Source organism: Lampetra fluviatilis, chromosome 7 (genome assembly GCF_964198595.1).
Source record: "Lampetra fluviatilis chromosome 7, kcLamFluv1.1, whole genome shotgun sequence".
In the NCBI taxonomy this organism is placed as follows: Eukaryota; Metazoa; Chordata; class Hyperoartia; order Petromyzontiformes; family Petromyzontidae; genus Lampetra; species Lampetra fluviatilis.
In genome coordinates this window covers 13015429-13038435 of record NC_136281.1, presented here as the reverse complement: position 1 = coordinate 13038435, position 23007 = coordinate 13015429, and the positions used below count along the sequence as shown (strand labels likewise).

The following is a 23007-nucleotide window of genomic DNA, read 5'->3' as shown; positions in this document are numbered from 1 at the left end:
AGTTTCAAAGACAATGCATATATTACCAGAGAATGTTTTTCTTTGCATGTTCACTACAAGTTTGTGTGGTTAATGCAGATATGATTCCTTGCAAAGAGGCTTCTGTGTTATGTTTTAACACCTTAGCACCTGTTTTATTGCCAGGAAGGGTAAAAAACGTATTCTTATATTCTGACAAAATGCTCTGTCTGCACCGCTTGGTGATGACTGCCTTGCCCTTGTGGGACAGAGCGGTGGGGTCCTGAAGGGGCCTCAGAAGGACGCTATGCCAATTGATTTACAAAATGTCCACAACGCAAACCGCACCTCAAGGTACCCCAGAGCGGTGGGTGATGGGCATCACTGGGGGAAAGGCGGCATACTTATTTCATAGAGCAAAACGGACCGTCGGAGGGAGAGGAAAATGGAATATCTTGAGTGTGGACTTGGATAGAGGCAGGGATTTTTTTCGATTTAAAGCTTTCGTAACTGCAGGGATTCATCTTCTTGGTTTTTTCGGTAAAGTCACTTTACCGAAAGAACCAAGACGATAGAGGCAGGGAGTCGAAAGTGCAGGTGGCGCGGAGAAAGGGAGTTCAAGACAATGGGGGCAACAGCGGTGAAAGGGTGACCCCTCCTACTGCGCAAAGGCGGATTTGGGGCTTCGACAGAAAGCCTTGGTTGCTGGAGTTGATAGTGGGTGGATAAGAGTAGAGTGAGATGAGAGGAGAGAGGTAGGAGAGTGCGTGGAGGGAAGTGGAGTGAGTTGAGAGGGGAGAGGCAGGAGAGTGCGTGGAGGAAAGTGGAGTGAGTTGAAAGCAGAGAGGCAGGAGAGTGCGTGGAGGGGAGTGGAGTGAGATGAACACGGAGAGGTAAGCAGGAGTGAGTCCATGGAGGATCCTGAAAAGGATGAGAGAGAGACCTTGAAGTTGGTCCGGTAATGGATTTGGAGCTCGAAGTGAGGTCTATTCTGGTGTCTTTCCCCCGTCGTGACATGCGGCTCTGCTGTGTGCAGGGTTCTGGAGTAGTCTGATTTGCGTTATCAGCAGGAACATGTTTAATGTGCAGTCTTGAGAGGGAGACATTTAATAAACAGGCAAGGGGGTTTGTTTAATTCGCTAAGGAAATTCACATTTCAGCAGCTGACCAGTAGTTCTTGTGGATAAATATTTTGCAAGTGGCATGTGTTATGAAACAGCAAACCGCGGGCTGGTTATTGATTTCCCCGAGTCTCATCATTAGACTGTAGCCTCTCAAACTAATGCCACGGAGTAGCCCAGCGTTTTGTCCAAGAGCTATGACCCACTGCGTAGCCCAAGACTACAAATCAACAGGTCATTCAAAATACACCTCAAGTAATAAGGGGTAAAGATGAATAAAAATGACAATAACAGCAAACCTTGCATGACTATTCATTTTTAATCAAACTAAATTTTACCGGGTAGGCCTTCATTCACTTTTTATATTCACAAGTCACACAGGGTATGTCCCCCGCAGTCCTGAATTCGAATTTGCCCAGGTACACCTTAGCTCAGCGGCAATTCCCCGCTGTTGTTCGGCGATTTACACCTTCATCACAAACGAACCCACGCGGCTTCCCAATCCGTCGTCACCCGCTGGCCCGGGGAGGTGTAACCCTGGCGACGACGACGACAAGGCTGGACATCTGTGAACAAGAGCTTTATAGCTCATCGGATTCCTCCAGTGTAAATAAATATTCTGATTCTGGACGCGAGTGATGCGAGTGCCTCGGTTATCTCTCTCTCCTCGCGGCGTCATTTTTGCCCGCCCGGTCGTCTCCTCTTGCCCCCCCGCGGTTGTTTTGGTTTTCCTTAACAAGGCCGGTGTCAAATCGTCCGCCGTGAACACGGCGCGGGGGGAAACAGCGTCGCTGCCAGGGCGAGCTGGCGTCGCTTCGCCTGGACAACCCTGGACGCGCACACCGTGGCGAAAGGGCCCAGTCGCGCGACGGAGCCGCCTAAAAAGCAGCCACTCCATTTCCCCGCGTTGCTAAGTGCCATCCACGTCAACTCGTTAACAAGACGAGCCTGCACTGCGTCCATAACCTCGCTTTTCAGAGCCACGCTATTTGGTGATTGTGATATTCTGCGCTCTGCTTCAGTCCCGGTTCTGATGACATAACGGCGTTCGCCAAGGAAATGTGGAATTGGAGGTGCTCGTTAAATATGGAACGCTGGCTCAACGGCTCCGACCACACGCCAACGTTGACCCTAACCCAGACGAATGCCGTCCTACGATCGCTTGAGCAGGGAAATACCTGTACTTTGAATTCTGACTGACTCCACTCGTTTTTAGTAGTGTTCTAACGATTCGTGGTGTAGAATAATGTTTTGCATAAAATAGTATCTTGCTAAAGAAAGGGCTCCGTTCTCACTATGATTGCTGTGGGATTTGTGGACGCTCATTATTTTAATTTCCGCGCTATAATTTGATAACCTGATGTTTCTTGACAGAGCCTACACTCATCGAGTGCACCCATGCCATTGTGATGAATTTCAGAGTTATTTCTGCAGCACCTTCTCTGCGACGTGCACTGTGTATCATATCAGGCTGTGTTGAAGAGGCCGGCATGTTCGACTGGAAAACGTGCGTATGTATGTTGAACGTCTTTATGTATGTATGTATGTTGAACGTCTTTATGTATGTATGTTGAACGTCTTTATGTATGTATGTTGAACTTCTTTTGCGCCATACATAGCCAACCATGAAATACATTTATAATCATGTTTCCTTCTCAGCCGAGGTAACAGAAGCCTTCACCTTAAGATTATTTAAATGCCAGTTCGTGTTACCTCACACCGTGGATAGACCTTGCACAATTACTAATCATTTTTGCTCGAATATAAACGGCGTAGTTACACGCGTTAATGCATTCGTAAAGGTTAAAGGATAAAGGTGCAGCCCTGCAATTTCTTGCTCACACCACTACAGGGAGCTCTCAAGAGAGCGTTTCTGAAATAAACGTTGGCCTACTCTTCCACGCTAGAAAGCAGACCACTGTAAATCTCTACGGTAATCGGCTTGAAGCACCGGCGTTTAGGAAAACTGGTGTTAATAATATGAATTTAACATTTTGCCGACTCATCAATTTGTAATTGAATTGTGGTGAGGTAAAATATTGGTCTCACAAAGATTATAGGTTGTAAATTACAAAATTACCACCTCTCCTCTCATCTTAATGAAGTTTCTAAGTACATTTTTTTTTAAACCACAAATGAGGGATGTAAAAAGATAATTTACAGGCTTGTGTATGGTGTTATTAAGTAACGATATAAAAAAAACTCACCACTATCCTCAATGCACACTGCCAATATACCGCGTGGAACACTTCCGACAGCTATTACGCAACATATTTTCATGTGTACACTCTATTCATTGGCTCTTTCAATGGCTGTCAACAGCTCTTGTGGACTAACATCAAATCCACCACTGAGGTTTTTTGCGGCCGCGATGTCCCTCTCTCTCTTGGGTGTTTTCAGGTTGTACTGCGAGCTGTTTGGCGTCAGGTCCCAACATCTGGAAGCTGAACGGTAAACAACAAAAACTGCTCCGCCATTGGAGCCCCCTACTGACAGCCGGACAGAGGAACAGCACCTATCTTCAACGGAGCAACCTTTAACACAAGACACCCAAAGGCTTCCTCTTCATGTCTCAATGAATCAATGTCTCTTCTTGTCTCTTACCTGCCCAGTAGAAGGAGGTTTTTTTCCAATTATTTACAGAGGCATTTTTACTGTCCTCCACAAGCATAAAACTGAGCTTATCTAAATTATTATTTACAAATAAACACCGGCGGTTGCTGTTTATATTTTTCTTGCATTTATTCACAGACTGTTTCACTGTACAGAATGTGCATCTTCGTACAGGCCAAATCATTTTGTTTTATACGTACATGTTTCATACGTAAACAAAAATGTGTACAATTAAAAGCTGACAGTGAAAATCCCAACTGCTGCTTACAGTGCGAAGATGGAGCTTTCCTTCTTGGGCTTCTCATTTCTCCTGCTGAAGTCCAGCGCGGCCATGTCAAGCCCGAGCAGTTCGCTGATGCGGTCACGGCCATAAAATTCACCATACTTGTCCATAACCTAGAAGAAAAAAAATACTCTGAGAAAAAGCGCTACATCTCCCTTATCACAATAAATATCTGGCCGGGCGGCACCGTAATCAAAGCGGGACTTTTCATAAGTACAAGGTTGCGAGTTCAAATCTCAGTCATGGCTCAAGCTCAAATCGGCGCGTCATCTCCCCCGGAGCCAATAAAATGAGCGCCAAGCCAAGAGAAGACAACCAACAGTGGTCGTCCCACAAAGAGGCTGGCTCACGCCATGGGAAAGTGGAATTTCCCGCCACTGACTCAGGGCCGCCAACGTTGGTTGGACGAGCACGGTCCCATCGCTTGTTTAACTTGACTTGCATTTCGATTTAAAGCTTTCGTGACTGCAGGGATTCATCTTCTTGGTTCTTTCGGTAAAGTCACGTAGAAGGGAAATAATAAAATAATAATAATAAAACAATTAAATAATTTTCACGACGTTTCGGCCACAACGCAAGCAGCCGTCCTCAGGTGAAGAACAGGCCTGTCGGAAAGACAGCGTCTGAATGAACACCACCAGGCTTGGCAGCGTATATTTAAGCTGGGTTGGAGGGGGAAGAGCGCCTTGACAAAGGAATTTGCATATCAAGAGGAATTTAGCATATTTATGGGAAATGCAGATATGGGATTTCCGACAGACCTGTTCTTCACCTGAGGACGGCAGCTTGCGTTGTGGCTGAAACGTCGTGAGAATAATTTTATGTTTTATTTTTATTATTTTATTATTTCCCTTCTACGTGACTTTACCGAAAGAACCAAGAAGTTGACTATGCATTGAAATTACTAACTGGTGTGGTCTAATTGTGAGGAATTCTGTGCAAAGTTCCAACTTGTCACATTGTGCTCAGGGCTTTTACGCACCGCGTTCACCAGCGCTCACCTTTCGTTTCACAAACTTGTCCCAGTAGTTATTTGGGAAGGACCTGCAATGCAGAGCGAACGCATGGTAAAACCATCTCGCAATTGCAGAATCGCCAAGTGATTTCCACGCACAAATAATCAAAAAGCGCAACAGCTGTGCAAGGGAGATAATAGCTACGAGACGAGCCCTAAGTCTGTCAGCGGGAGGGAAAAGAATGGCAGATGGGCTTTCACAGACTGCCACCCTCGCTTGCCAGCAAGTGGCATAGTGCCAAGCCTATCAGCCAGCCACCATAAGCAACCAATGGGAGTGATTGATACTGTGGGCATTGACATTTAATTCCAATTCCTTTGTCAAAATCTACACACATTGGGTGTTCCTGAATGCCTTCCTATGAGCTAGTTTCAATCGCCCACAAAGGTAACGAGTGAAAACACCTTCCAAAGCACTGCATCAGCTTTGGAAGATGTTTTCTAGATGTTTTAAAATCTTTCTTTGTTCGGGCAGGGCTGGACAACACCTGAAGGCATCTTATACCAAAACGTCAACGCGGTGGTGTGGTCAAACAACTTCCGTGACCGGCAAAGCCACAGAGAGGCCCTTATCTTGCAGTGGATTGGCAAAAATCTGTAAATTATTGCATAGAAATGAGGCATGCAACACTGCATGTGGATTACTAAACTATTTTTTTAATTTTAATCAGGTAAGGCTCACTGAGAGCTCTTTTCAGAAGTGACCTGGTCACAACCGATAGCTCAACAAAGTGGCTTATCACGTGGAAATGTATAGCAGCCAAATACTCTAAACTCGTGATGTCAATTCTAAACGTGCAGGGAAAAACCAGAGGACCCGGAGAAAAGTCCAGATGACCACGGGCAGAGAGACACGCAAACTCCAAATATACAGCAGGCGTCAGGGTCAAGTTCGAACCCCTGACCTCCTGTATACCAGGCGAGGTAGTTAACATCTCGCCACCGAGGCACCCCCGTCGTTTCGTTGCACACCCCCGCCGCAATTTCTGCCGATGATCATGCTGGGGTGGGCGGCGCACGTGCGCAATCACAGGGATGGGAGTGGCCCTCACGGCGTGTTGATGACGAGGCGGTCCCACTGCCCCTTGATGTCGTCCTCAGATGGCTGCTCTGTGATGTAAAGGCCATCAAACTCCAGTTTGCGTGCCACCTCCTTCTCCCGCTTGAATATCACGAGCGGGACCTGGCGGGGTAGGAGACGAGTCAAGGCCTCTGAGCTCGGGATTCGTGGATTCAAAAGTAAACGGCGACACCGAGGGCAAGCAGCGCGGCTCACAATGCAGAGGGGGCACGCAGTCAAATCCTGTTCAGGAGGTCCACTCGGTCCATCATCACAACCAGGGTCAATAAAATTACACCGCTGCGCAGGTTGTCGGGGTTGTGCTGCAACAAATCTCCTACGTGTTTTCGGGTTGTACCGCGCGCGTTAGTTTGGCTTGATGTTCGACGTTTCACTCCACGTGCCGAAAGCTTCTTTCAGGAACGGAGTTCAATTCCTGAAAAGAATAGGAGCTAAAACAACATGGGGTACACTCTGAAATCCAATGGCAAGTCAAATCCTGTTAAATATCAGCCATATTTAACAGGGTTTAACGGGTACAAATTCACAAAAGCACTTGAGAAATAACAAAAGCTCCATGCCAAATCACATCGGAAACCAGACTGACCCTGTTCAAATGTGTCGGAAGATGCGTTTTAAATCAAGTTTCTGAGTCGTAAACCTATCCACGGTGGCGTTATATGAACGTCGTAAATGTGTACCACTGTGAATCGGACCGTCGTCAACCGGAGACCGCCTGTAACTGATAATCATGGAATTACAAATGACAAAAAAAAAAAAGTTTGCACGTAAGTACACTAGCACTCCGTGCCCCTGCGGATCGCATCTCGGCTAAACTACGCGCAAATGTGAAGTCAGAGACCGTGCCCAATGCCATTCCAAGGAAAAGGGTTTTGATAAGATGCTCATCTGCCGTAAGATAGGCATGACGGTTGTGTCCTATCCACTCACGGTAATTCTTCAAAACCAATGCAATCTCGTTTTCTCAAGGGACACTCAGCCGGTTTGCAAATAAATTTTGCATCGGAAGAAAAACGCTCACTGCCGCGATAGAATCATGGCCAGCAATGTTTCCACCATCCAATTTGTATTCCATAAATCGACACACACGTACGTGTAAATCAAATTTTGATAGATTGAAAAGCACCACCGGGAACAAGACAGGGCGATCAAAGAAGAGAAGCAATGGAGACATTGGGGGAGGGAGGGCACAAAGGGAGGTGAATTTGAGATTGCATCTTCAGAAGAATGAACAACATGGCTTGACAATGACGATGATGATGTCGTGAATGCCGTACTCGCACTCAGGTGGGGTTGTGCGTTGACGACAACTCGGTTTGACACATTGATGCAATAAAGAGTGCGAGTTTGCAGTACAACTTTCAACACGTGACTAGACAAGGAGTTGTAGATTTTATATTTACTCTGTTAAAATTCTATGAGGGACACATTTTTTTCTTTCTTTCAGAAAATCAAGACAACTCCGGGTGAAGACATCCTCAAGACTTCCGTGGCTTCATGCCGTAGTTTAAATTAGTTCTTTCATTGATTTTTCAACTCTGCAACTGCCCCCACCTCGATCACTTTTGCGGCTGACCGAAAAAGACATGAACAGGGGCCCCCCTGTAGAGCGGTAAAGGGAGCCTGGAGCCTGCGGAGATTTGGCACAGGATGATTCCAGACGTCTCGGTCGGGTAGAGGAAGACGAGCGTGAGCTTCCACGCATTCCCTCGAGGGTGCGTTTACGTGGCTGGATTACACAGCGGCCCGCGCGCTTGCCACCGGACTCACTTCGCGCGCAATCGATGGTTCGATTCCTGCGCCCACCGGGTCATTTCTTCGGGGGAATGAGCAGAGTGTGTGCCACATGCGCGCACATCACATTTTTGTCACTGTAATTGAACGAGCTGTGTGGGTGTAGGATTGCGGTGAGCGCGCTGCGCTACGAACCTGGCGACTCGAGTTCGATTCCCGCTCATGGCCTACACCAGTGACGATTATCTGAACCGGTCCTGGGCCTCCCCTAGGTCGACTCGGCCTCAATTGAGGACCTAGTGCGGTGCGTAAAAACATTGCCACTGGGGAGACAAATGCGGCCGGGCGTGGTGCTGGCCACCCACCCCCTTGTGTGCCGTTCTGGCCTTCATAGGTGCTCGCTAACAGCACTTGTCCAAACAGTCTGTTACAGGCTATATGGGGGATCTTTGTCTTTGTTTTGGTGGGGGGGGGGGGGAGAGCGTGATTGGAGGCGTTTGCCAAGTGTGATGGCGGTGCACGTAATCGAGTCGGTAATTTGGAGGCGAGTTGGTGGACCCCTTGTATGCACCAGTTTTTGTTCGAGGCACTCTCTGTCAACACACATGGATACAAAATAATAATTGGCCAAACACCCCAAGCAGGATCCTTCCTCAAAGGATGCCCAATTTCACGTTTCAACAAACATGCCTGGTTCGCGAACTGGGGAAGTGGGCTCAGCTTGGCCTCCCATGGCAACGTGACCCAGCCACAGCAAGCTGTAACCCCGCTCGGACATCGCGCTTTACGAAGGGAGCTGCCCCCGCTTTCAGCTGGGCTTTTCTCGAAATCCTTACGTCACGAGGTCAACGTGGGAGAGGCGAGCACTGTTAACGGTGTCACTGGCAGAGGTCAGCTTCAGGTCCGTGTGGTTCGTGAAAAAACACAGCAGAATGACGGCATTGGCCAAGCGCCTGCATTGGAATGTGAACCTCCTCGCAACTCTACGGTTGCGAGTTAAGCACACTCGCACCTCCGATTAGCACGGTTGGCTACGTACGGTGCGAAATCAGTTCAACGTATGTACACACACTAGCCTCACCATTACAATGCTGTGACATTTCTGAGTTGAGTAAAGAAGTCACGGGCGACATTGTCACACCTTGAGGCAGTAGTATCCGATGATGCACAGAAAGGAGATGAGCGTGTGCACGATGGCGAGCATCCGGAGCGCCGGCTCCATGTAGCCCGTACTCTCCTCCAGCACAAAGTGTACCAGGGCATCCTCATCCTCCTCCTCCTCCACCACCACCTCCTCCACCTCCCCAGCCACCACGTCGCCCCCCCCCTCGTTGCCTCCGTCCATCGACGACACCTGCATGTGCACATTTGCCCGTTATTACATTCGGACGTCCGGATAAGCCGACGAAACCATGTTTATACCAGGAGAGGGCCCATTTAGCTTCTTGCAATGGATACCAGCGGTGAAAACGAGCAGTGGCGCTGCGGTTAGCGCACCACGCGATGAGCCCAGCGATTGGTCCTGGGCACCCCTGTCCCTTGACTAAGCAGCACCGACCGGTATGGTGAAGTACGGTCAAACAACTCCCATGACCAACACGGCACGGGAGGAGTGGGGTCCTTAATATAGCAGTTTATTGACAAAAGAGGCAGGAGCTTATTTTATTTGTTCTTTACCACTGGTAAATCAAAAAGCCACAGCATCTCCTTCGCAAGTAAATATGGGGCAACGATCATCACTGCCGTTGCCACAATCCAGTGGTGGAGATATCACATTCTTCTGGCATGGGCCAGTTTGTCCATATAATGACCAACGTTGACTATTAACTGCCATTCCGTAATCACAGACTAACAGTGGCCAGCTTACGAAAGGACAGATGTCATTCCATTCTTTGTTTTAAAAGGATTATTTCATATTTAACCATCAGTTCCACACAATAATTGGACTCACTGCTGCCACACAATTGTCTACTGCTGCAGACAGTGTCAAAAGGTCGATTGTTCCCACCCTACAGCAGACTATGTGTCTGAAAATTCCCTTTAAAAAAGTGCCAGGTGCTAGAAATCATTATTCACAAGCATTGCTGCATACAGACAATGGGTTCGCTGTGCATGTAACATATACGTATCAATCTGTTGTGTACGTGAGTGCATTGTTGAGATGGTGTATTGGAGCAGTAGCTAACGAACTGCACTACGGGCACAGTCACCTGAATTTGATTTCAGGCCATGGCAATGACCTTTGGCAAGTGACATCTGAACTTAAACCAGGTGGGGGGGGGGGGGACCCCCTGGCCAGCCAGGTAAAGTATGTTTGGTAACCCCCTCCCCAAGACCAACACTGCATGGGGGTAACCTTCATGCAGCAAGCGGATTTACAAAGGGCTGTTAAAAATTTTTTTAAATGGATTGCGGCTCTGTTCTTACTTTGGCTGAGAAATGTAAAGCTATGATTTCAGAGTCACGTAAATTATGAATATGTCCAAGGACGCACAATGCACACATTACACGGTTACCTTGTAGAAGAGAAGGATGAAATTAATTGCAAATGCCATCACCAATGCCAGCATCCTCATGTTGTAAAAATTCCTTGCAAAAGAGTTCTGAAAGAGTGTAAACACAATTAAATTTGATATTAATGAAGATGACTTATTAAGTCTCCATAATAGCTTTGCACAGCAGGGTTATTGAGTGTTCCACGTGATGAGAGAATCAATTGGAAATTTAATTATGTGGCAAATATTAAGCCCTAAACATACTCCAAAGTGCAGTAACAACGCATTGCACATGAGTACGGTAAATCAACGGGTGGCATGACAAAAACAAATCGCAGTGTTGTATAACAGGATAAAAAAAAAAGATATTTTAAAAATGGTTATTAAAGTGCACTTAAAACTGGCTCATTAAATATTAGATGGAGTCAAGTAGTGAAACATCATGACGGAGTAACCAGCAAGTTAGAAATTTGTGTGCGAGGCGGTATCATTCCCGAACGAGCTTTGAGACAGAGTAAGCCTCTCCTGAATTAAACATAACTGTAATAAATGTTAAAGTGTGATACATTTTCATCTCAGTTCAAACTATGTAAAACTAATTTTTCTTTTACCAGGTAAGGCCTACTGAGGCTCTTTTTCAGAAGCGACCTGGCCACAAATGATCACCCAATGAAGTGGCTTATCACGTGGACATTTATTGCAGCCAAATACTCTAAAGGTGTGATGTTAATTCTAAATGTGGAGAGAGACGTGTAAACTCTAAATATACAGGCGTCAAGGTCGGGATCGAACCCGCGACCTTCTATATGCCCGGCAAGGGAGATTACATCTCGCCTCCGTGGTGACCCAGTTGCATTCAAATACCAAACATTGCAATAGAAATATAATTCAATGTTAAAACAACGGAGCGTGCTTTTGTCAAAATTGACTATCGCCAGCCAGGTTCTTGTACGTTTCCTTTCTGGTCCAGGTTTCATGCCATGTTGCTGGAGGCTTCTTCAGCTCCTAGCATGTGCAGCGATAGGTTGGACATCGAAACAACAACAACAATGCGGTGCAGCCCGAAAAAAACATCGGAGAGCTGGAAGGTGCACACATTGTTTATGCTCCTTGGTTAATCAAGGGGCGTGTGTGCACATACTCTCTCAATCCATTCATTACATCAGCACATCCAATCAACATGAATTGTCCTCAGTTTCACTCTTTTTACTTCACATCTCAGATCAGCCCCCCCACCAAGGCACCAACATTCTCTCCCCGTACCACACCGGGCAGCGTAAATAATCAAACGCGACTGTGTGACAGCACGTTGCAATTGCGGACAAGAGGCAACCGATCGCACGTATGTACGTCGAACGTCTTCTGCACCGTACGTAGCCAACAGAGCGCTAAACCGGAGGTGCGGGGGCGGGGGGAACGGACCACCGTGACCGGCGATTGTCATCGCGGTCACAACAAGTTCCCTCACCAGCAGCTTCTGCTGGTACGCCGTTATCTTCTTCCAGAAGTCCGACTCGGCGCCTTCCAGGTCGTCGTGCCTGTATCCAAAGTGCCTCTTTTTCTTTTTCTTCTTCTGCGGAGCCTCCTGTGACTCCTTGTCCTCCTTCTCTCCATATTCTCCACTGTCGGGGGAGAGAGCCCTTTTAGCAATGACCCCGGGGGTGAGGGGGCAACTCAAGAGCGTGGCGTCGCAAGCGATTCGCTTTGGGACAAATCAGAGACGAACGGTAAAACTCTTCCGGGTTAGACAAATTGCTTACTCAGCTTTCTCCACCTCCGTTTTCACTTCCGTATGTCCATCTTCACCTTTCTTTGCCTGCAGCAGCCCAACATGCAAAAAGCAAAACGTTAATTATGTAACAGCCGGAGTGATTTCCTGCTCAAAAGAGCAATGGGGTGGCACTCATGTCCCGTTCGTGGCCCTGAGCCCAAAGGTTGATATTTCATATCCCCATGAAATTTGTACCTCAGACATGCCAACCTCCCACTTAGGCCATCAGTCCCCACACTTGATATGGAGATGAGGCCTTCGTAGGCTATGCTGCCCCTCTGCCACCATCCCCACCAGGGTGTCGAGTCCATACGGTGGGAAGATCACCCTCAGGCTTTCTGCGGAGTGCCAACTCACCATTGGACTCGAGCCATGACTAGAATTGTATTTTGTATTGTTCGCTATTGTAACTTGCTGACCTGCCAAAACTGGACATCTGTGAACAATGAGATTCATACTATTTGTTTTATTTTACCAGGTAAGGCCCACTGAGCTATATAGCTCTTTTTCAGAAGAAACTTGGCCACAAATGATAGCTCAACAAAGTGGCTTAATCATGTGGAAATGTATAGCAGGCAAACACTCTAAACGCGTGTTTCTAAATCTGGAGGGAAAAACCGGAGGAGAGCCGGAGAAAAAATCCACGTGACCACTAAGCCCATCGGATTCCTCCAGTCTAAACAAGGCTCCGATTCCCAGAACGTCCTAGACGTCGCCACGACGCCCCGGCCCGGCGAGGCCCTGGCGCACGTACGTCCGCGCCGGCCGGATCGTGCGCCGCGTCGTCTCCGTGGGCCGTGTGCACGAGGTCGCCGAGGTCGTGCGTGAGCAGCTTGAACTGGCCGCCCTCGCGCTTCAGGTCGAGGCCGAGCACGCCCGTGAAGAACTCCTTCTCAGCGTCCTCGCGGTTGACGAGCGCCAGCGCCGAGTTCTGCAGGTCGTCGTCACTGCCGTGGAACTCCTTGCGGTCGTGCATGTCGCTGGTGCCGTCCGCGCGCACGCCGTCCTGCGTCGGGTCCGGCATGCCGCCCAGCAGGTCGGTCACCGTCATCTTCTTGGCGTTCTCCACCATGCTGCCGCCCCCGCCGAAGGTGATCCTCCAGAAGCCGCGGCCGACGGTGAAGCCCACGACGAGCAGCCCAACCGCGAGGCTCCACATGCCGGAGAAGAGCGCCACCACCATCTCCTTGGCCGTCATCTTCTTCGCCTTCTTCAGCTGCTTCTTCAGGTTCTTCACGGTGAACAGCTTGGCAACCGACGTGCTGTTGTTCTTCAGGGAGCCCACGGCCATTTTCACCGTCGTCACCGAGAAGAAGCTCGACTCGAGCTCCTCCTCCTCCGTGTTCTCCTCTTCCTCCTCGCCCCGCGCCCCCGCGCGCTCAGCCAGGTCTGACTCGGAGATCTTGGCGGCCAGCTGCATCTCGAAGATGGTGTCCTCGCAGAAGTTCACGAACAGCTCCATCTTCTCCTTCTCGCCACCCTCGTTGACGACGTCGAAGATAAACTGCCGCTTCGACTCCTTCACCTGCGGCTTCTCCCACTGCGTGCGGCTCGACTCGGTGATCTCGAAGTAGATGCGCTCGATGCGCTTGGCGCTGCCCATGATCTCGATGCGCCCCAGGAAGGGCTGGAAGTAGTTGAGGACGCTGTCGGCGAGCTCCAGGAAGGTCTGCAGGCGCGTGTCGTGTGGCATGTGCTCCGACAGGTTGGTCAGCAGCACGGCCACGTTGAAGCCGATGTCCTTGGCGGGCTCGTGGAAGCGCTCCGTGAACTCCTCGTAGTCCAGCTGCTCGCTCTCGTCCGTCTCGGCGCACGACAGCAGGAATTCGATCTCGGACGGGCTGTAGGTCTTCTGGCTCTCCATGGCCTTCTGGAAGTCCCGCTTGGAGATGACGCCCTTGCTGTCCGGGTCGTGCTCCTTGAAGGTGTCCGATGACGTGAGGTCCTTGAGCTTGAGGAACATGTCGAAGAACTTCAGGATCATTTCCACGTTGCTCGATGACTCCACCAACATGTCCACCATCTGCTTGCCGATGGTGCCGTTTACAACATTGCCTGGAAAAAGAAATGAATGTTCGAAAGGTTTGAATGACAGTAACAAGACAAACACACGGTGGAAATTATAACCCACGTGAGAAGTGGTGGCCTTACCTTCAAGGAGAGAGAGCAGCATCACCACCATGTCCTTCTGCAAGTCCAGGAGCTCCTTGAGCAGCTCGATCTGGCTGGCATCCTGTAGAGATCCAGAGGTTTGGGAGGAAAGCGAGTGGAATCGCAAGAGGCATTGCCATTAAGAATATTCTGCTGAGATGGCGGTTCAATACATAAGAGTGTGACTCTCTCTCTGTTACAGGCTATACGGGGGGATCTTTGTCTTTGTGTCATGCATGTGATGGTAACTCTGGTGTCCGGTCATGTGTGAGAATGTGTGTGCGCGCGCGCATGTGTGCGTGCGCGTGTGTGCGCGTGCGTGTGGGCGATGTCCGTGTGGGGGGTGCGCGTGTGAGTGCGTGCGTGTGGGCGATGTCCGTGTGAGGGGTGCGCGTGTGTGCGCGTGCGGTGCGTGCGTCGCACCTGCGACAGCTTCATCTGCATGTGCGCGAAGACGTGCAGGAAGCCCACGACGGCGTCCCACAGGCGGCTGTGTGCCAGACTCTGCTGGTTCCCCGTGCATGGGCCCTGTGTGGGAGAACACACGCAAGCGCTCGCGTGCGATGCATTGCCCCGGCAGTCCCCCATTGGAGGGCTGAGGGCCTCTGTGAAGTCACAGGTAGCAATCAAGGCCATTTGCACAATGTTAAGTGGAAGTGCAGAGGGTCCGGGATTATGGAGCCGAGTCTTTTACCGGAGGGATTTAGAATTTCAACCCCATTGGCGGAAGGCTACCGATGGAGGTGAACATAGCCCATCACTCTTTTGAGCAGGCCAAAACATTCATATTGACATTTCATGGATGAGATTGGTATGTTAAAACACACACTTTGGGCACAAAATAAAAACAAACTGAGGAGGCGAATAAATTATAAAGGAATGGACAGAGTCTCCTCTTGTGTTTGGACTGTTCTCATGGTCACTTGGAACAGAGCTTGCCCCAGGCCGGGCCGAAGAGCCATCTGTTCCCATGGTAACCTGCTTTGACAGAATCAGTCATGGTCGGGTGACTCCAGGCCCTGATGGAAAAGAGCGTTATCCATTTGCAACCAGGCTGCAAACTGGAACCAGCAAATATGTTGTGGAGTCAAAAATGAGAATAGAACATTGGGCCAAAATGTTACTTGTTTCACTCAATCGTCTGGCCTTGTTAGTTAAAAAAAATTGGATAAAAAATAAACACTACATAAACTATGCAGCCATTAAATATTGTATAAAATGATTTTTTTAAAGACTGTTTTCCAAACAACAGGTAATTTTACAAGGCTTGGTCACTAGGCCCCAGGAGGTCATGTCAGCTAAGCGTGGGCATGTCGAGATGGTGGAAGGGCAGGGTAGCCTACAAAGCCCTCATCTCGACAGAAAGTGGAGGGACTGATAGCCTGGGCATAGGGTTTCCACCTCTGAGGTACAAAAATGAGACCTGTCATGGGAAAATGAATATCGCAAAAAACCAACAGAGCGAAGAACTGCACATAAATGCAACGACTCGCGGGGGTGTATTATGATACTACTGAAAAAGAAAACAAAAACCAGACATTTAACGCCTCAAAAAGGAGTCCGATCTTGGCAAAAACCAGGAAGAGTGAAAATCTCACCCAGGCGTGGTGTTGGGCCCAAGGCTATTCGCAGGCCAGCAGAGTGAGGGCCCCAAGTAGTCGTGGACAAGAAGTGATAGTGAGGGGCAGGGCAAGGAGGGCGAGAGGAACGGAGAGGGCAGACTCACCTGGATGTACTCGGTGAGCGAGTTGAACACCTGCTTTGCCACCTTGATCGCCTTGGAGAAGTTGCGCTGGCCCTGCTCATCGATGATATCCTTGCCAGAGTAGTACCAGTAGAAGTCGCTTATCGACTCCTGGGAACACCGAGCAAGATTGGGAGCAATGATGACACAATGTAATGCAATTAAGTGTGTGTGTTTGTGTGTGGAAGACGGTGTATATGCAGAGTGGTTAGCCTATAATGTATCCCGGACTTCTAAGTCAGTGGAAAATGGTGTATGTATAGGATACAGGCCTCCCTAAAGTTGAGTTGGCCTACAAATTATAGTGTATGAACTCTCAACACCAAAGCAGGGGAGATGTAAAGTCAGCCAACAATGGTTCTGGCCTCAGTAGGCCCTAACAGTAGTCGCCACAAGCAGTGCAGTATAACCTGGTAAAAAAAACACACGTGTTAATGCATCTGTGCGATGCGTGTGAAAGTAAAGTAGTGTGTATTTATGTGAGATGTGGTGACAATAAACACGTGCTTTGTTGGCTCGATGTACTGTATTAAAGAGGGCGGCCAATTTCATGTTTGTCGTCATGGAGTTTACTCAATATCACATCGGTAAACAACAACAAAGATCCCTCGTATAGCCTTAACAGACCGTTGGGGCAAGTGCTGTTAGCGAGCACCTATGAAGGCCGGCACGGCACACGTGGGGGCGGTTGACGAGCATCTCCCCAATGGCGACGTTTACAGACCGCAACATAGGCGCACACCAACTGGTACACGGACGTAGAGCGGGGGGCTCGAGTAGCCAACCGAGATGGCTGAGCGTGGAGACACATTTGGCTTGATTAATTTTATCCGCTTTATGGAAAACAAAGTGCGTGATTGGGGCACATACTCCAGGTGATGCGTTTCGGTCGTTTCATAAAAATGTGAGTGAACTTATTCGACACCTAGAGGTTCACAACGCTGCCGAGTGACCGTGGTGTTGTGCTTGTATGGCTCAAAGAGGTAGCCTGCGTGGGTCCACACCTGTAACCTCAGCAGGTAGTCCACTGTGGAGATGATGATGTTCACCGTGGTATTATTCCCAGTCTGTGTCCGGAGGTAATTCTGGAAATCTACGGTTGAAAAGTTAAAAACAAGATTAATCTGCTTTTTCTAGTAAGCTACCAACAGCTGGGTCGTAGTTTTGTGTATAACTCTATTATACATGCGTGTATAATGTTGTTGGTGTCACGGTGGTTGGCAAACTACACTATGGACCCAGTAACCTGACTCTAATTGACAGCCAGGGCTAACAGCAGTGGCAATTGATATCTGAACAGGTCCCCTCTTTACCAACCTGCACTGACCAGTGCCGTGAATTATGGCTAAACAATCCCCATAAATCAAAAGGCGTGGGGAGGCCTTGACCCAACAGTGGATTGACAAACGGTTGTAATTTGTAATAATTATCCAGGAAATTCTCTCAGAGTATCAAGACATTTTAATTTGGGTCAATTATTTTCCCTTACCTTCATGAGTATTTTGTATATGGCAGGATGAGTACATTGAGTACATCAACACATCAGTGATGTGCGGTGAGGTCAATGGCTGGGGAGGCACTGGCTCGTGTCAGAGCCAGATTCACACACTGGTGGGGGCGTGTTAGACACGCCCCCCTCAGTGAGGCAGATGTGATAGCTGCCTCCCCTGGTGCTTTTTCATTGCAGTTTCATGACGAGAACAGCGAGCCTAAATACTTTATACATATACGTGAAATAAGTTACCTGGAGTATGGAAGGCGAGGACATGAAATGAAGGGGTCTACAAACATTACATTGGTGACATACTGAGATAGTAACAGGCACGCGTTTATTGCCCGCGATCTATCCAGTTATTGAGGGATTGTGCAATCAGAGGGGAGGCTGAGCTGGTCGCTGCCTCACCTCTCGTCTCTTCCTGTATTTACAGCGGAGCTCCGCAAATTTGGCGATTTTGACTATAAAAATGATTGGAATCGTACAGAATGACATTTATAAAACAGATCAGTGGAAAAATCTTAATATTTATTTTATTTGATTATTCATTTTTTTACTTTTAGTAACAGCTATTTTCATTGGAGTATAACAGGTGAGGCTCTACCTCCCCTGCCTCCCCTGACCGCACGTCCCTGCAACACATGTCCACGAGCAGTACACAAAGGATGAAAAAACTAAATGTATGCAACTACAGGGAAGAATTCAGTGCACTGCCACCTACTGGACATAGCTGAACAAGCTGGAAGTCTTGTGCGATTAATATAAATATACGTCAACCACCAACTCCACTAACAAATGTCTGTGTCTAAGGTGTTCACCATTATACGTAACCACGCTGGTCAGTGTGCGTTGCTAAAGGAGCGAGGCGTAAAACCAGTTCGGCTAGCACTCCTACCCATTGATGTTCGCCATGGCTCGGAATCCAACTCAGTTGGCCAAGTTCACAGTGCAGTGTGTGCGTGTGCACCACTCTACCAACACTCCCCTCCCCCCCCCAGATAATTAAATAATCTTGCCGATGAAGTATGACAAACTTATCCGAATCCAATCGTACAAGTTACGAGTTTAAATTCCAGTTCTGGGCTCATGGACCACTCAAACCTCAACGCATTTTCGCGGACCACCACGCACCAATAACCTATGCAGAGCATCAAAACGATTCGAAAGGTGCCGAAATATTTGTAATAAAAAAACCCATCAAAACCATTCACTTGCTTTTTATCGACTCACATAATTAGAAGGCTGATAGCGCAATAACACAAATATCTGGTTTTAGAAAATAAAGTTTTTTCAACAGTTCCATGGACCACCAGTGGTCCACGCATCACAGGTTGCGAACCACTGTCCAAGGCAACTGAATAGGTATACACAAATCCTAACCAATAAAAACTTACATTATTCTTCAAATGGTAATTAAAATCAGGCAATTCAAATCTACCACAGATGCACCGAAGAGATGGGTTTTACTGGTAGGAACCACCTGGTTCCACCAGCCCACATGGGATTATTGTGTCCGTCCGTCCATCGTGCATCCAAAAATGGGAGGGGTGGGGCTGGGTGGAGAGGGGAGGGTGGGAAGGGGCTGGGTGGGGAGGGTGGGGAGGGGAGGGTGGGGAGGATGGGGCTGGGTGGGGGGGTGGGAGGGGTGGGGCTGGGTGGGGAGGGGAGGGGCTGGTCACCCCGTGGTGCCCTTATAAAACTCAACGTTTAACCTACTCACGCCGGCTTGTGCCCACCCTCACAGTCGGCCATTTTGCGGAATACACCACGCCCTGGCCGTTGACCCTGGCCATTGACCGAGCAACTCAACGTTCCTACCAGCTCCCTCCGCAGGAATGTGTTTGTGTTAAAAAAAATATAGGGATGCCTAAGCGCGGCGTCAAAAACAGCGCGTCGACTGCGGGTGAACTCCGCAGCGAGAGCGCAACCCCCGACAGCGTCACCTGAATTGTGGCCTTCGCACAGCAGCTGCAGGAAGCGGAAGAGGTCGCAGGTGAACTCCACGTCCTGCATCGCCTTGTCGGCTGCACGGACACACAAGGGGGTAACGGCACGGCCGCGGTCCGGTGTCACTCGCGCGGGACGGGGTGATCGCGCAAAGCACGGCCGTCCGGTTCGAACCTGAGCACGTGTTCCGCTTCGAGGCGAGCCCCAGCTTCGTCGTCCGTCGTGCGAAACACCTCTAAGGTCTAACGGATACCAACAAGGTGCTGCTGCATAAACAGTAGATGCAATGCACAGAAGAGTTCCACTTAATTATCAATAAACCACACTGTTCAAATGCGTAATCTGGGCTATAAATGGTTCTGCCTTAAGATATAAAATCCGAAGTTAATATTTCATAGAGAGGTAAACTCTGATGGTTTAATGGTCGTTAATATTAATTAAAATAAAATAAAACTTTTGTTCTGTGGTTTTTGTTCATGGCAAGTTATATTTCTTCAGTATTTATGCCACGGTTATTCAAGGTTAAATTCACAATAATATAATCTTGTAGGGTAGAAAGTCATATAAAATCTCGTAGGACAGACTGTCTTCCTTTCTTTATAGTTTACAATTTTAAATGATTTGCCAAGTATAAAACATTTCAAACAGTCCCGTTATACAAACATTCATTATACCACTAAACTAATTTATTGGCAACAAGAAATATCATAAATATGGAGACAAATATTCAACTTAAATTTTCATCGATTTTTACAAATATAATTACTGGCTTCATTGATTTATTTACAAATTCTGAAAATTATAAATTCCATCCAAATACAACCTACAGGCAAATTGAGTAGCGTCCATATTCTGGAATAAACCCGACTAGAACCAGTGGTCACTGACATTCCGTCACTAAAACATATTTACTGGCTGTTTTTTTATAGTGGTAAGTATGGTTTACCTGTAGGAAAAAAGGTGGTTTAACATTACATTCTGGTGGTTGTAGCAAACTCCCCACCGATGTTTTATTGGTGTTGATCGTCTTCACGCTGCCACCTGCTCTGTACACTTTTACGGAACTTTTCCTCAATGTTCATGAACTTTCATTTGCTCCAATTCATCAAATCTTTTGTTTAAACAATGTGGAAGAAACAATGTCAACCAAATGTGCAAGAATGTAATTAGTTAATGCTTCCAAACTGTCAACATAAAATAAGTAACACTTTATAAATGATAGCATCACAAGATAGCAATAAAACATGAGATTTGGCTCCATATTGCATCCAAAATTGGGATTTGGGGAACGGTGGCACAATGGATAGCACACTGCGTGATGAACCCAGCGACCCAAGCTCCTTCGCTGGCCATAGAAACGTGTGTTTAGAGTGTTTGGCTGCTATCAACGTCAACGGGATACACGCCACTTCGTTGAGCTATAATTTGTGATAGCCAGGTTGCTTCTGAAAAAAAAAGAGCTATTTGGCTCAGTGAGCCTAACCTGGTAAAGTAAGAATAGTTTGTTTAAAAAAAAATGTTTGGGTTGAGGGAATAATTTCATTATTGGGGAAGGGGCCAGTGAGAGACTCAAACTAAAACCGTATTAAACCTGCGATGCAGATATTCACTGAAATGCACGTGCCTGACAGAACTTACAAAAAAGATAAAACATAAGGAAAAGTTCCGTCAAAGGAGAAATGGGTGGTAACTCTGTCTTACCCACCTAGAAAAATCCAACTCTGCAAGGTATTGCACACACAGATCCACGATTGCGCCCGGTTAACGTGCGATAACGGGCGAGGAGCTCAAGTCCAACGCTTTTTTGCACAGAGCGGCAGCTGACGTTTCCTGATGGGGAGTCATTAGCGGTGTCCTTTGAAGCAGCACAAACGACATTACCCAGGGCGCAGGGCGGCCGGTGGCCGCATTCCGTGTGGACCCCACAAGTCCCGCCCGCACCCTCGACGGAACACCGCGGCGCAGACAACACACACGACGACGCCACAGCGCGACGCCCCACAAACAGCAGCACGTGACGGCAAGCACGGCACGACACCGGGGGGGGAGGGCAACGGCGGTACATCCTGACGCACAGGAAGGCGACACGGCTACGGCGGAAGGCCACGGCACGCGCGCGACACACGGCGACACAAACGGCACGGCCACACGGAGCAAGAGATCGTCGAGGCAAGCGGGGCACTTAAGCATCAGGGGTGGTCTTGAGCTTTGTTGGGCGGACTCTTGAAACCAATGATGAAGCCGGTATTGACCTATTAATTGTGCTCTGAAGGGGTAATCGGTGGCGCTGTGGGCGGTGCACTGCACTGTGCACCTGCGCGTCCAAGTGTGATTCCCAGCGGTGGCTAACGTCAGTGTGAACGTGACACCTGAACCAGTCCGGGACCCCAACTCGTGACTCGCTTACCATTTCTCTATTTTGCACTCCTATTGTGTTTTTTTTTGTTTGTACTGCCTGCTGTTGTGCTATGCTGACCCGCCCCTACCGCACATCTGTGAACAAAAAAGAGTGCTTCGTAGCTCATCGGATACAATAAATATTCTGATTCTGAATTCCCGGTAATCAAACTCAGATGACCGGGCTCATAGCGCAGAGTAGCTGGCCGTTGTGTTGTCACCAGAAGGGAAGCGGTTGGTGTACTGGGTTCACGTTTCTTTGCCTGGAACGTAAATGCACACAAGACGTTTGTTTTGTGGAGGACAATTTAGAGGCCGGTCGAGCGCTTTATGGGATTTTTTTGAGACAGAGAATCTCATCGGGCTTCATGACCTTCCAATCAATGCATTTCTTCTCCATCAAAGCCTCAGCACATGCTTAGTTAAACGTGCATGGGATAAGTGTGTGCCCGTCGGTCATTCCAGCTCATCGTTCAGGAGGCTGGGAAAGTTTTGGCTGCCGCGTTCACCGTCAATAGCCGAGACCACCTCCGATGAAACAAGAACAATAACAAAAAAACGACAAAAACACACCACCACACACACACGCACAACCACACAAGTGCAACACAGCAAACGCAGCGCACGTCGCGGTGTCGTGGCGCACGCACGACTATTGAGACGATCGGCCAAACTGCAAAAGCTTGGGGCAGTTCAACAAGCGGCACTGCAACCAAAGTGCTTTGCATCGGTGCCAACAAACCGCTGTGTTTGAACGGAGCTCGTTTCGCCGACCGTTAAAACGATTAAACCACGACGTACTTGCATGGTATGTTCAACGGTGGTGTGGCTATAGCGTGTGCAGACCTGCAACCAGGCCCCACAAGCCAGAGCGGCCCAAGGCACTAGGCTATGAAGATTTGTGGGAAATTGTACAAAGGGCCCAATGTCAATCCTTGCATCAGGACCCATGCGAACCACGCTACACCACTGGTCATAAACTAAGTGCACAGATGTAAAGTCTTGTTCTGTTCTATTTTGATGTTCTTTTGTTTTGCGAGCTTCTCACCCTTGTAATTTACAACGTGACAAAATCACGAACATTAAGGAACAAGCATAAACAAAACCCTAATCCCATTAGAATAAAGACACATCTGAAAAAATATGAAGACAACGGGTTGCTACAACTCATACCAATGAGAGGACTGACCAAAATCCCCACC

At 48.3% G+C, this 23007-nt stretch overlaps 1 protein-coding gene across 10 annotated transcripts in view; it reads right to left on the bottom strand.

The window, feature by feature from the left end:
* LOC144933589 (ryanodine receptor 2-like) overlaps window positions 1-23007 on the bottom strand; it is a 318383-nt gene that overhangs the window by 21423 nt on the left and 273953 nt on the right. For all 10 annotated transcript variants that reach the window (XM_078858546.1, XM_078858550.1, XM_078858549.1 and 7 more), the window contains 13 exons: window positions 19405-19485; window positions 16971-17059; window positions 15949-16077; window positions 14646-14750; window positions 14223-14304; window positions 12826-14126; window positions 12061-12116; window positions 11769-11922; window positions 10322-10408; window positions 8947-9159; window positions 6043-6173; window positions 4977-5019; window positions 3961-4088 (listed from right to left, as the gene is read on the bottom strand). In XM_078858546.1, the coding sequence (XP_078714672.1) occupies window positions 3961-4088; window positions 4977-5019; window positions 6043-6173; window positions 8947-9159; window positions 10322-10408; window positions 11769-11922; window positions 12061-12116; window positions 12826-14126; window positions 14223-14304; window positions 14646-14750; window positions 15949-16077; window positions 16971-17059; window positions 19405-19485 (2599 nt within the window). The remainder of the gene's footprint in view (window positions 1-3960; window positions 4089-4976; window positions 5020-6042; window positions 6174-8946; window positions 9160-10321; window positions 10409-11768; window positions 11923-12060; window positions 12117-12825; window positions 14127-14222; window positions 14305-14645; window positions 14751-15948; window positions 16078-16970; window positions 17060-19404; window positions 19486-23007) is intronic.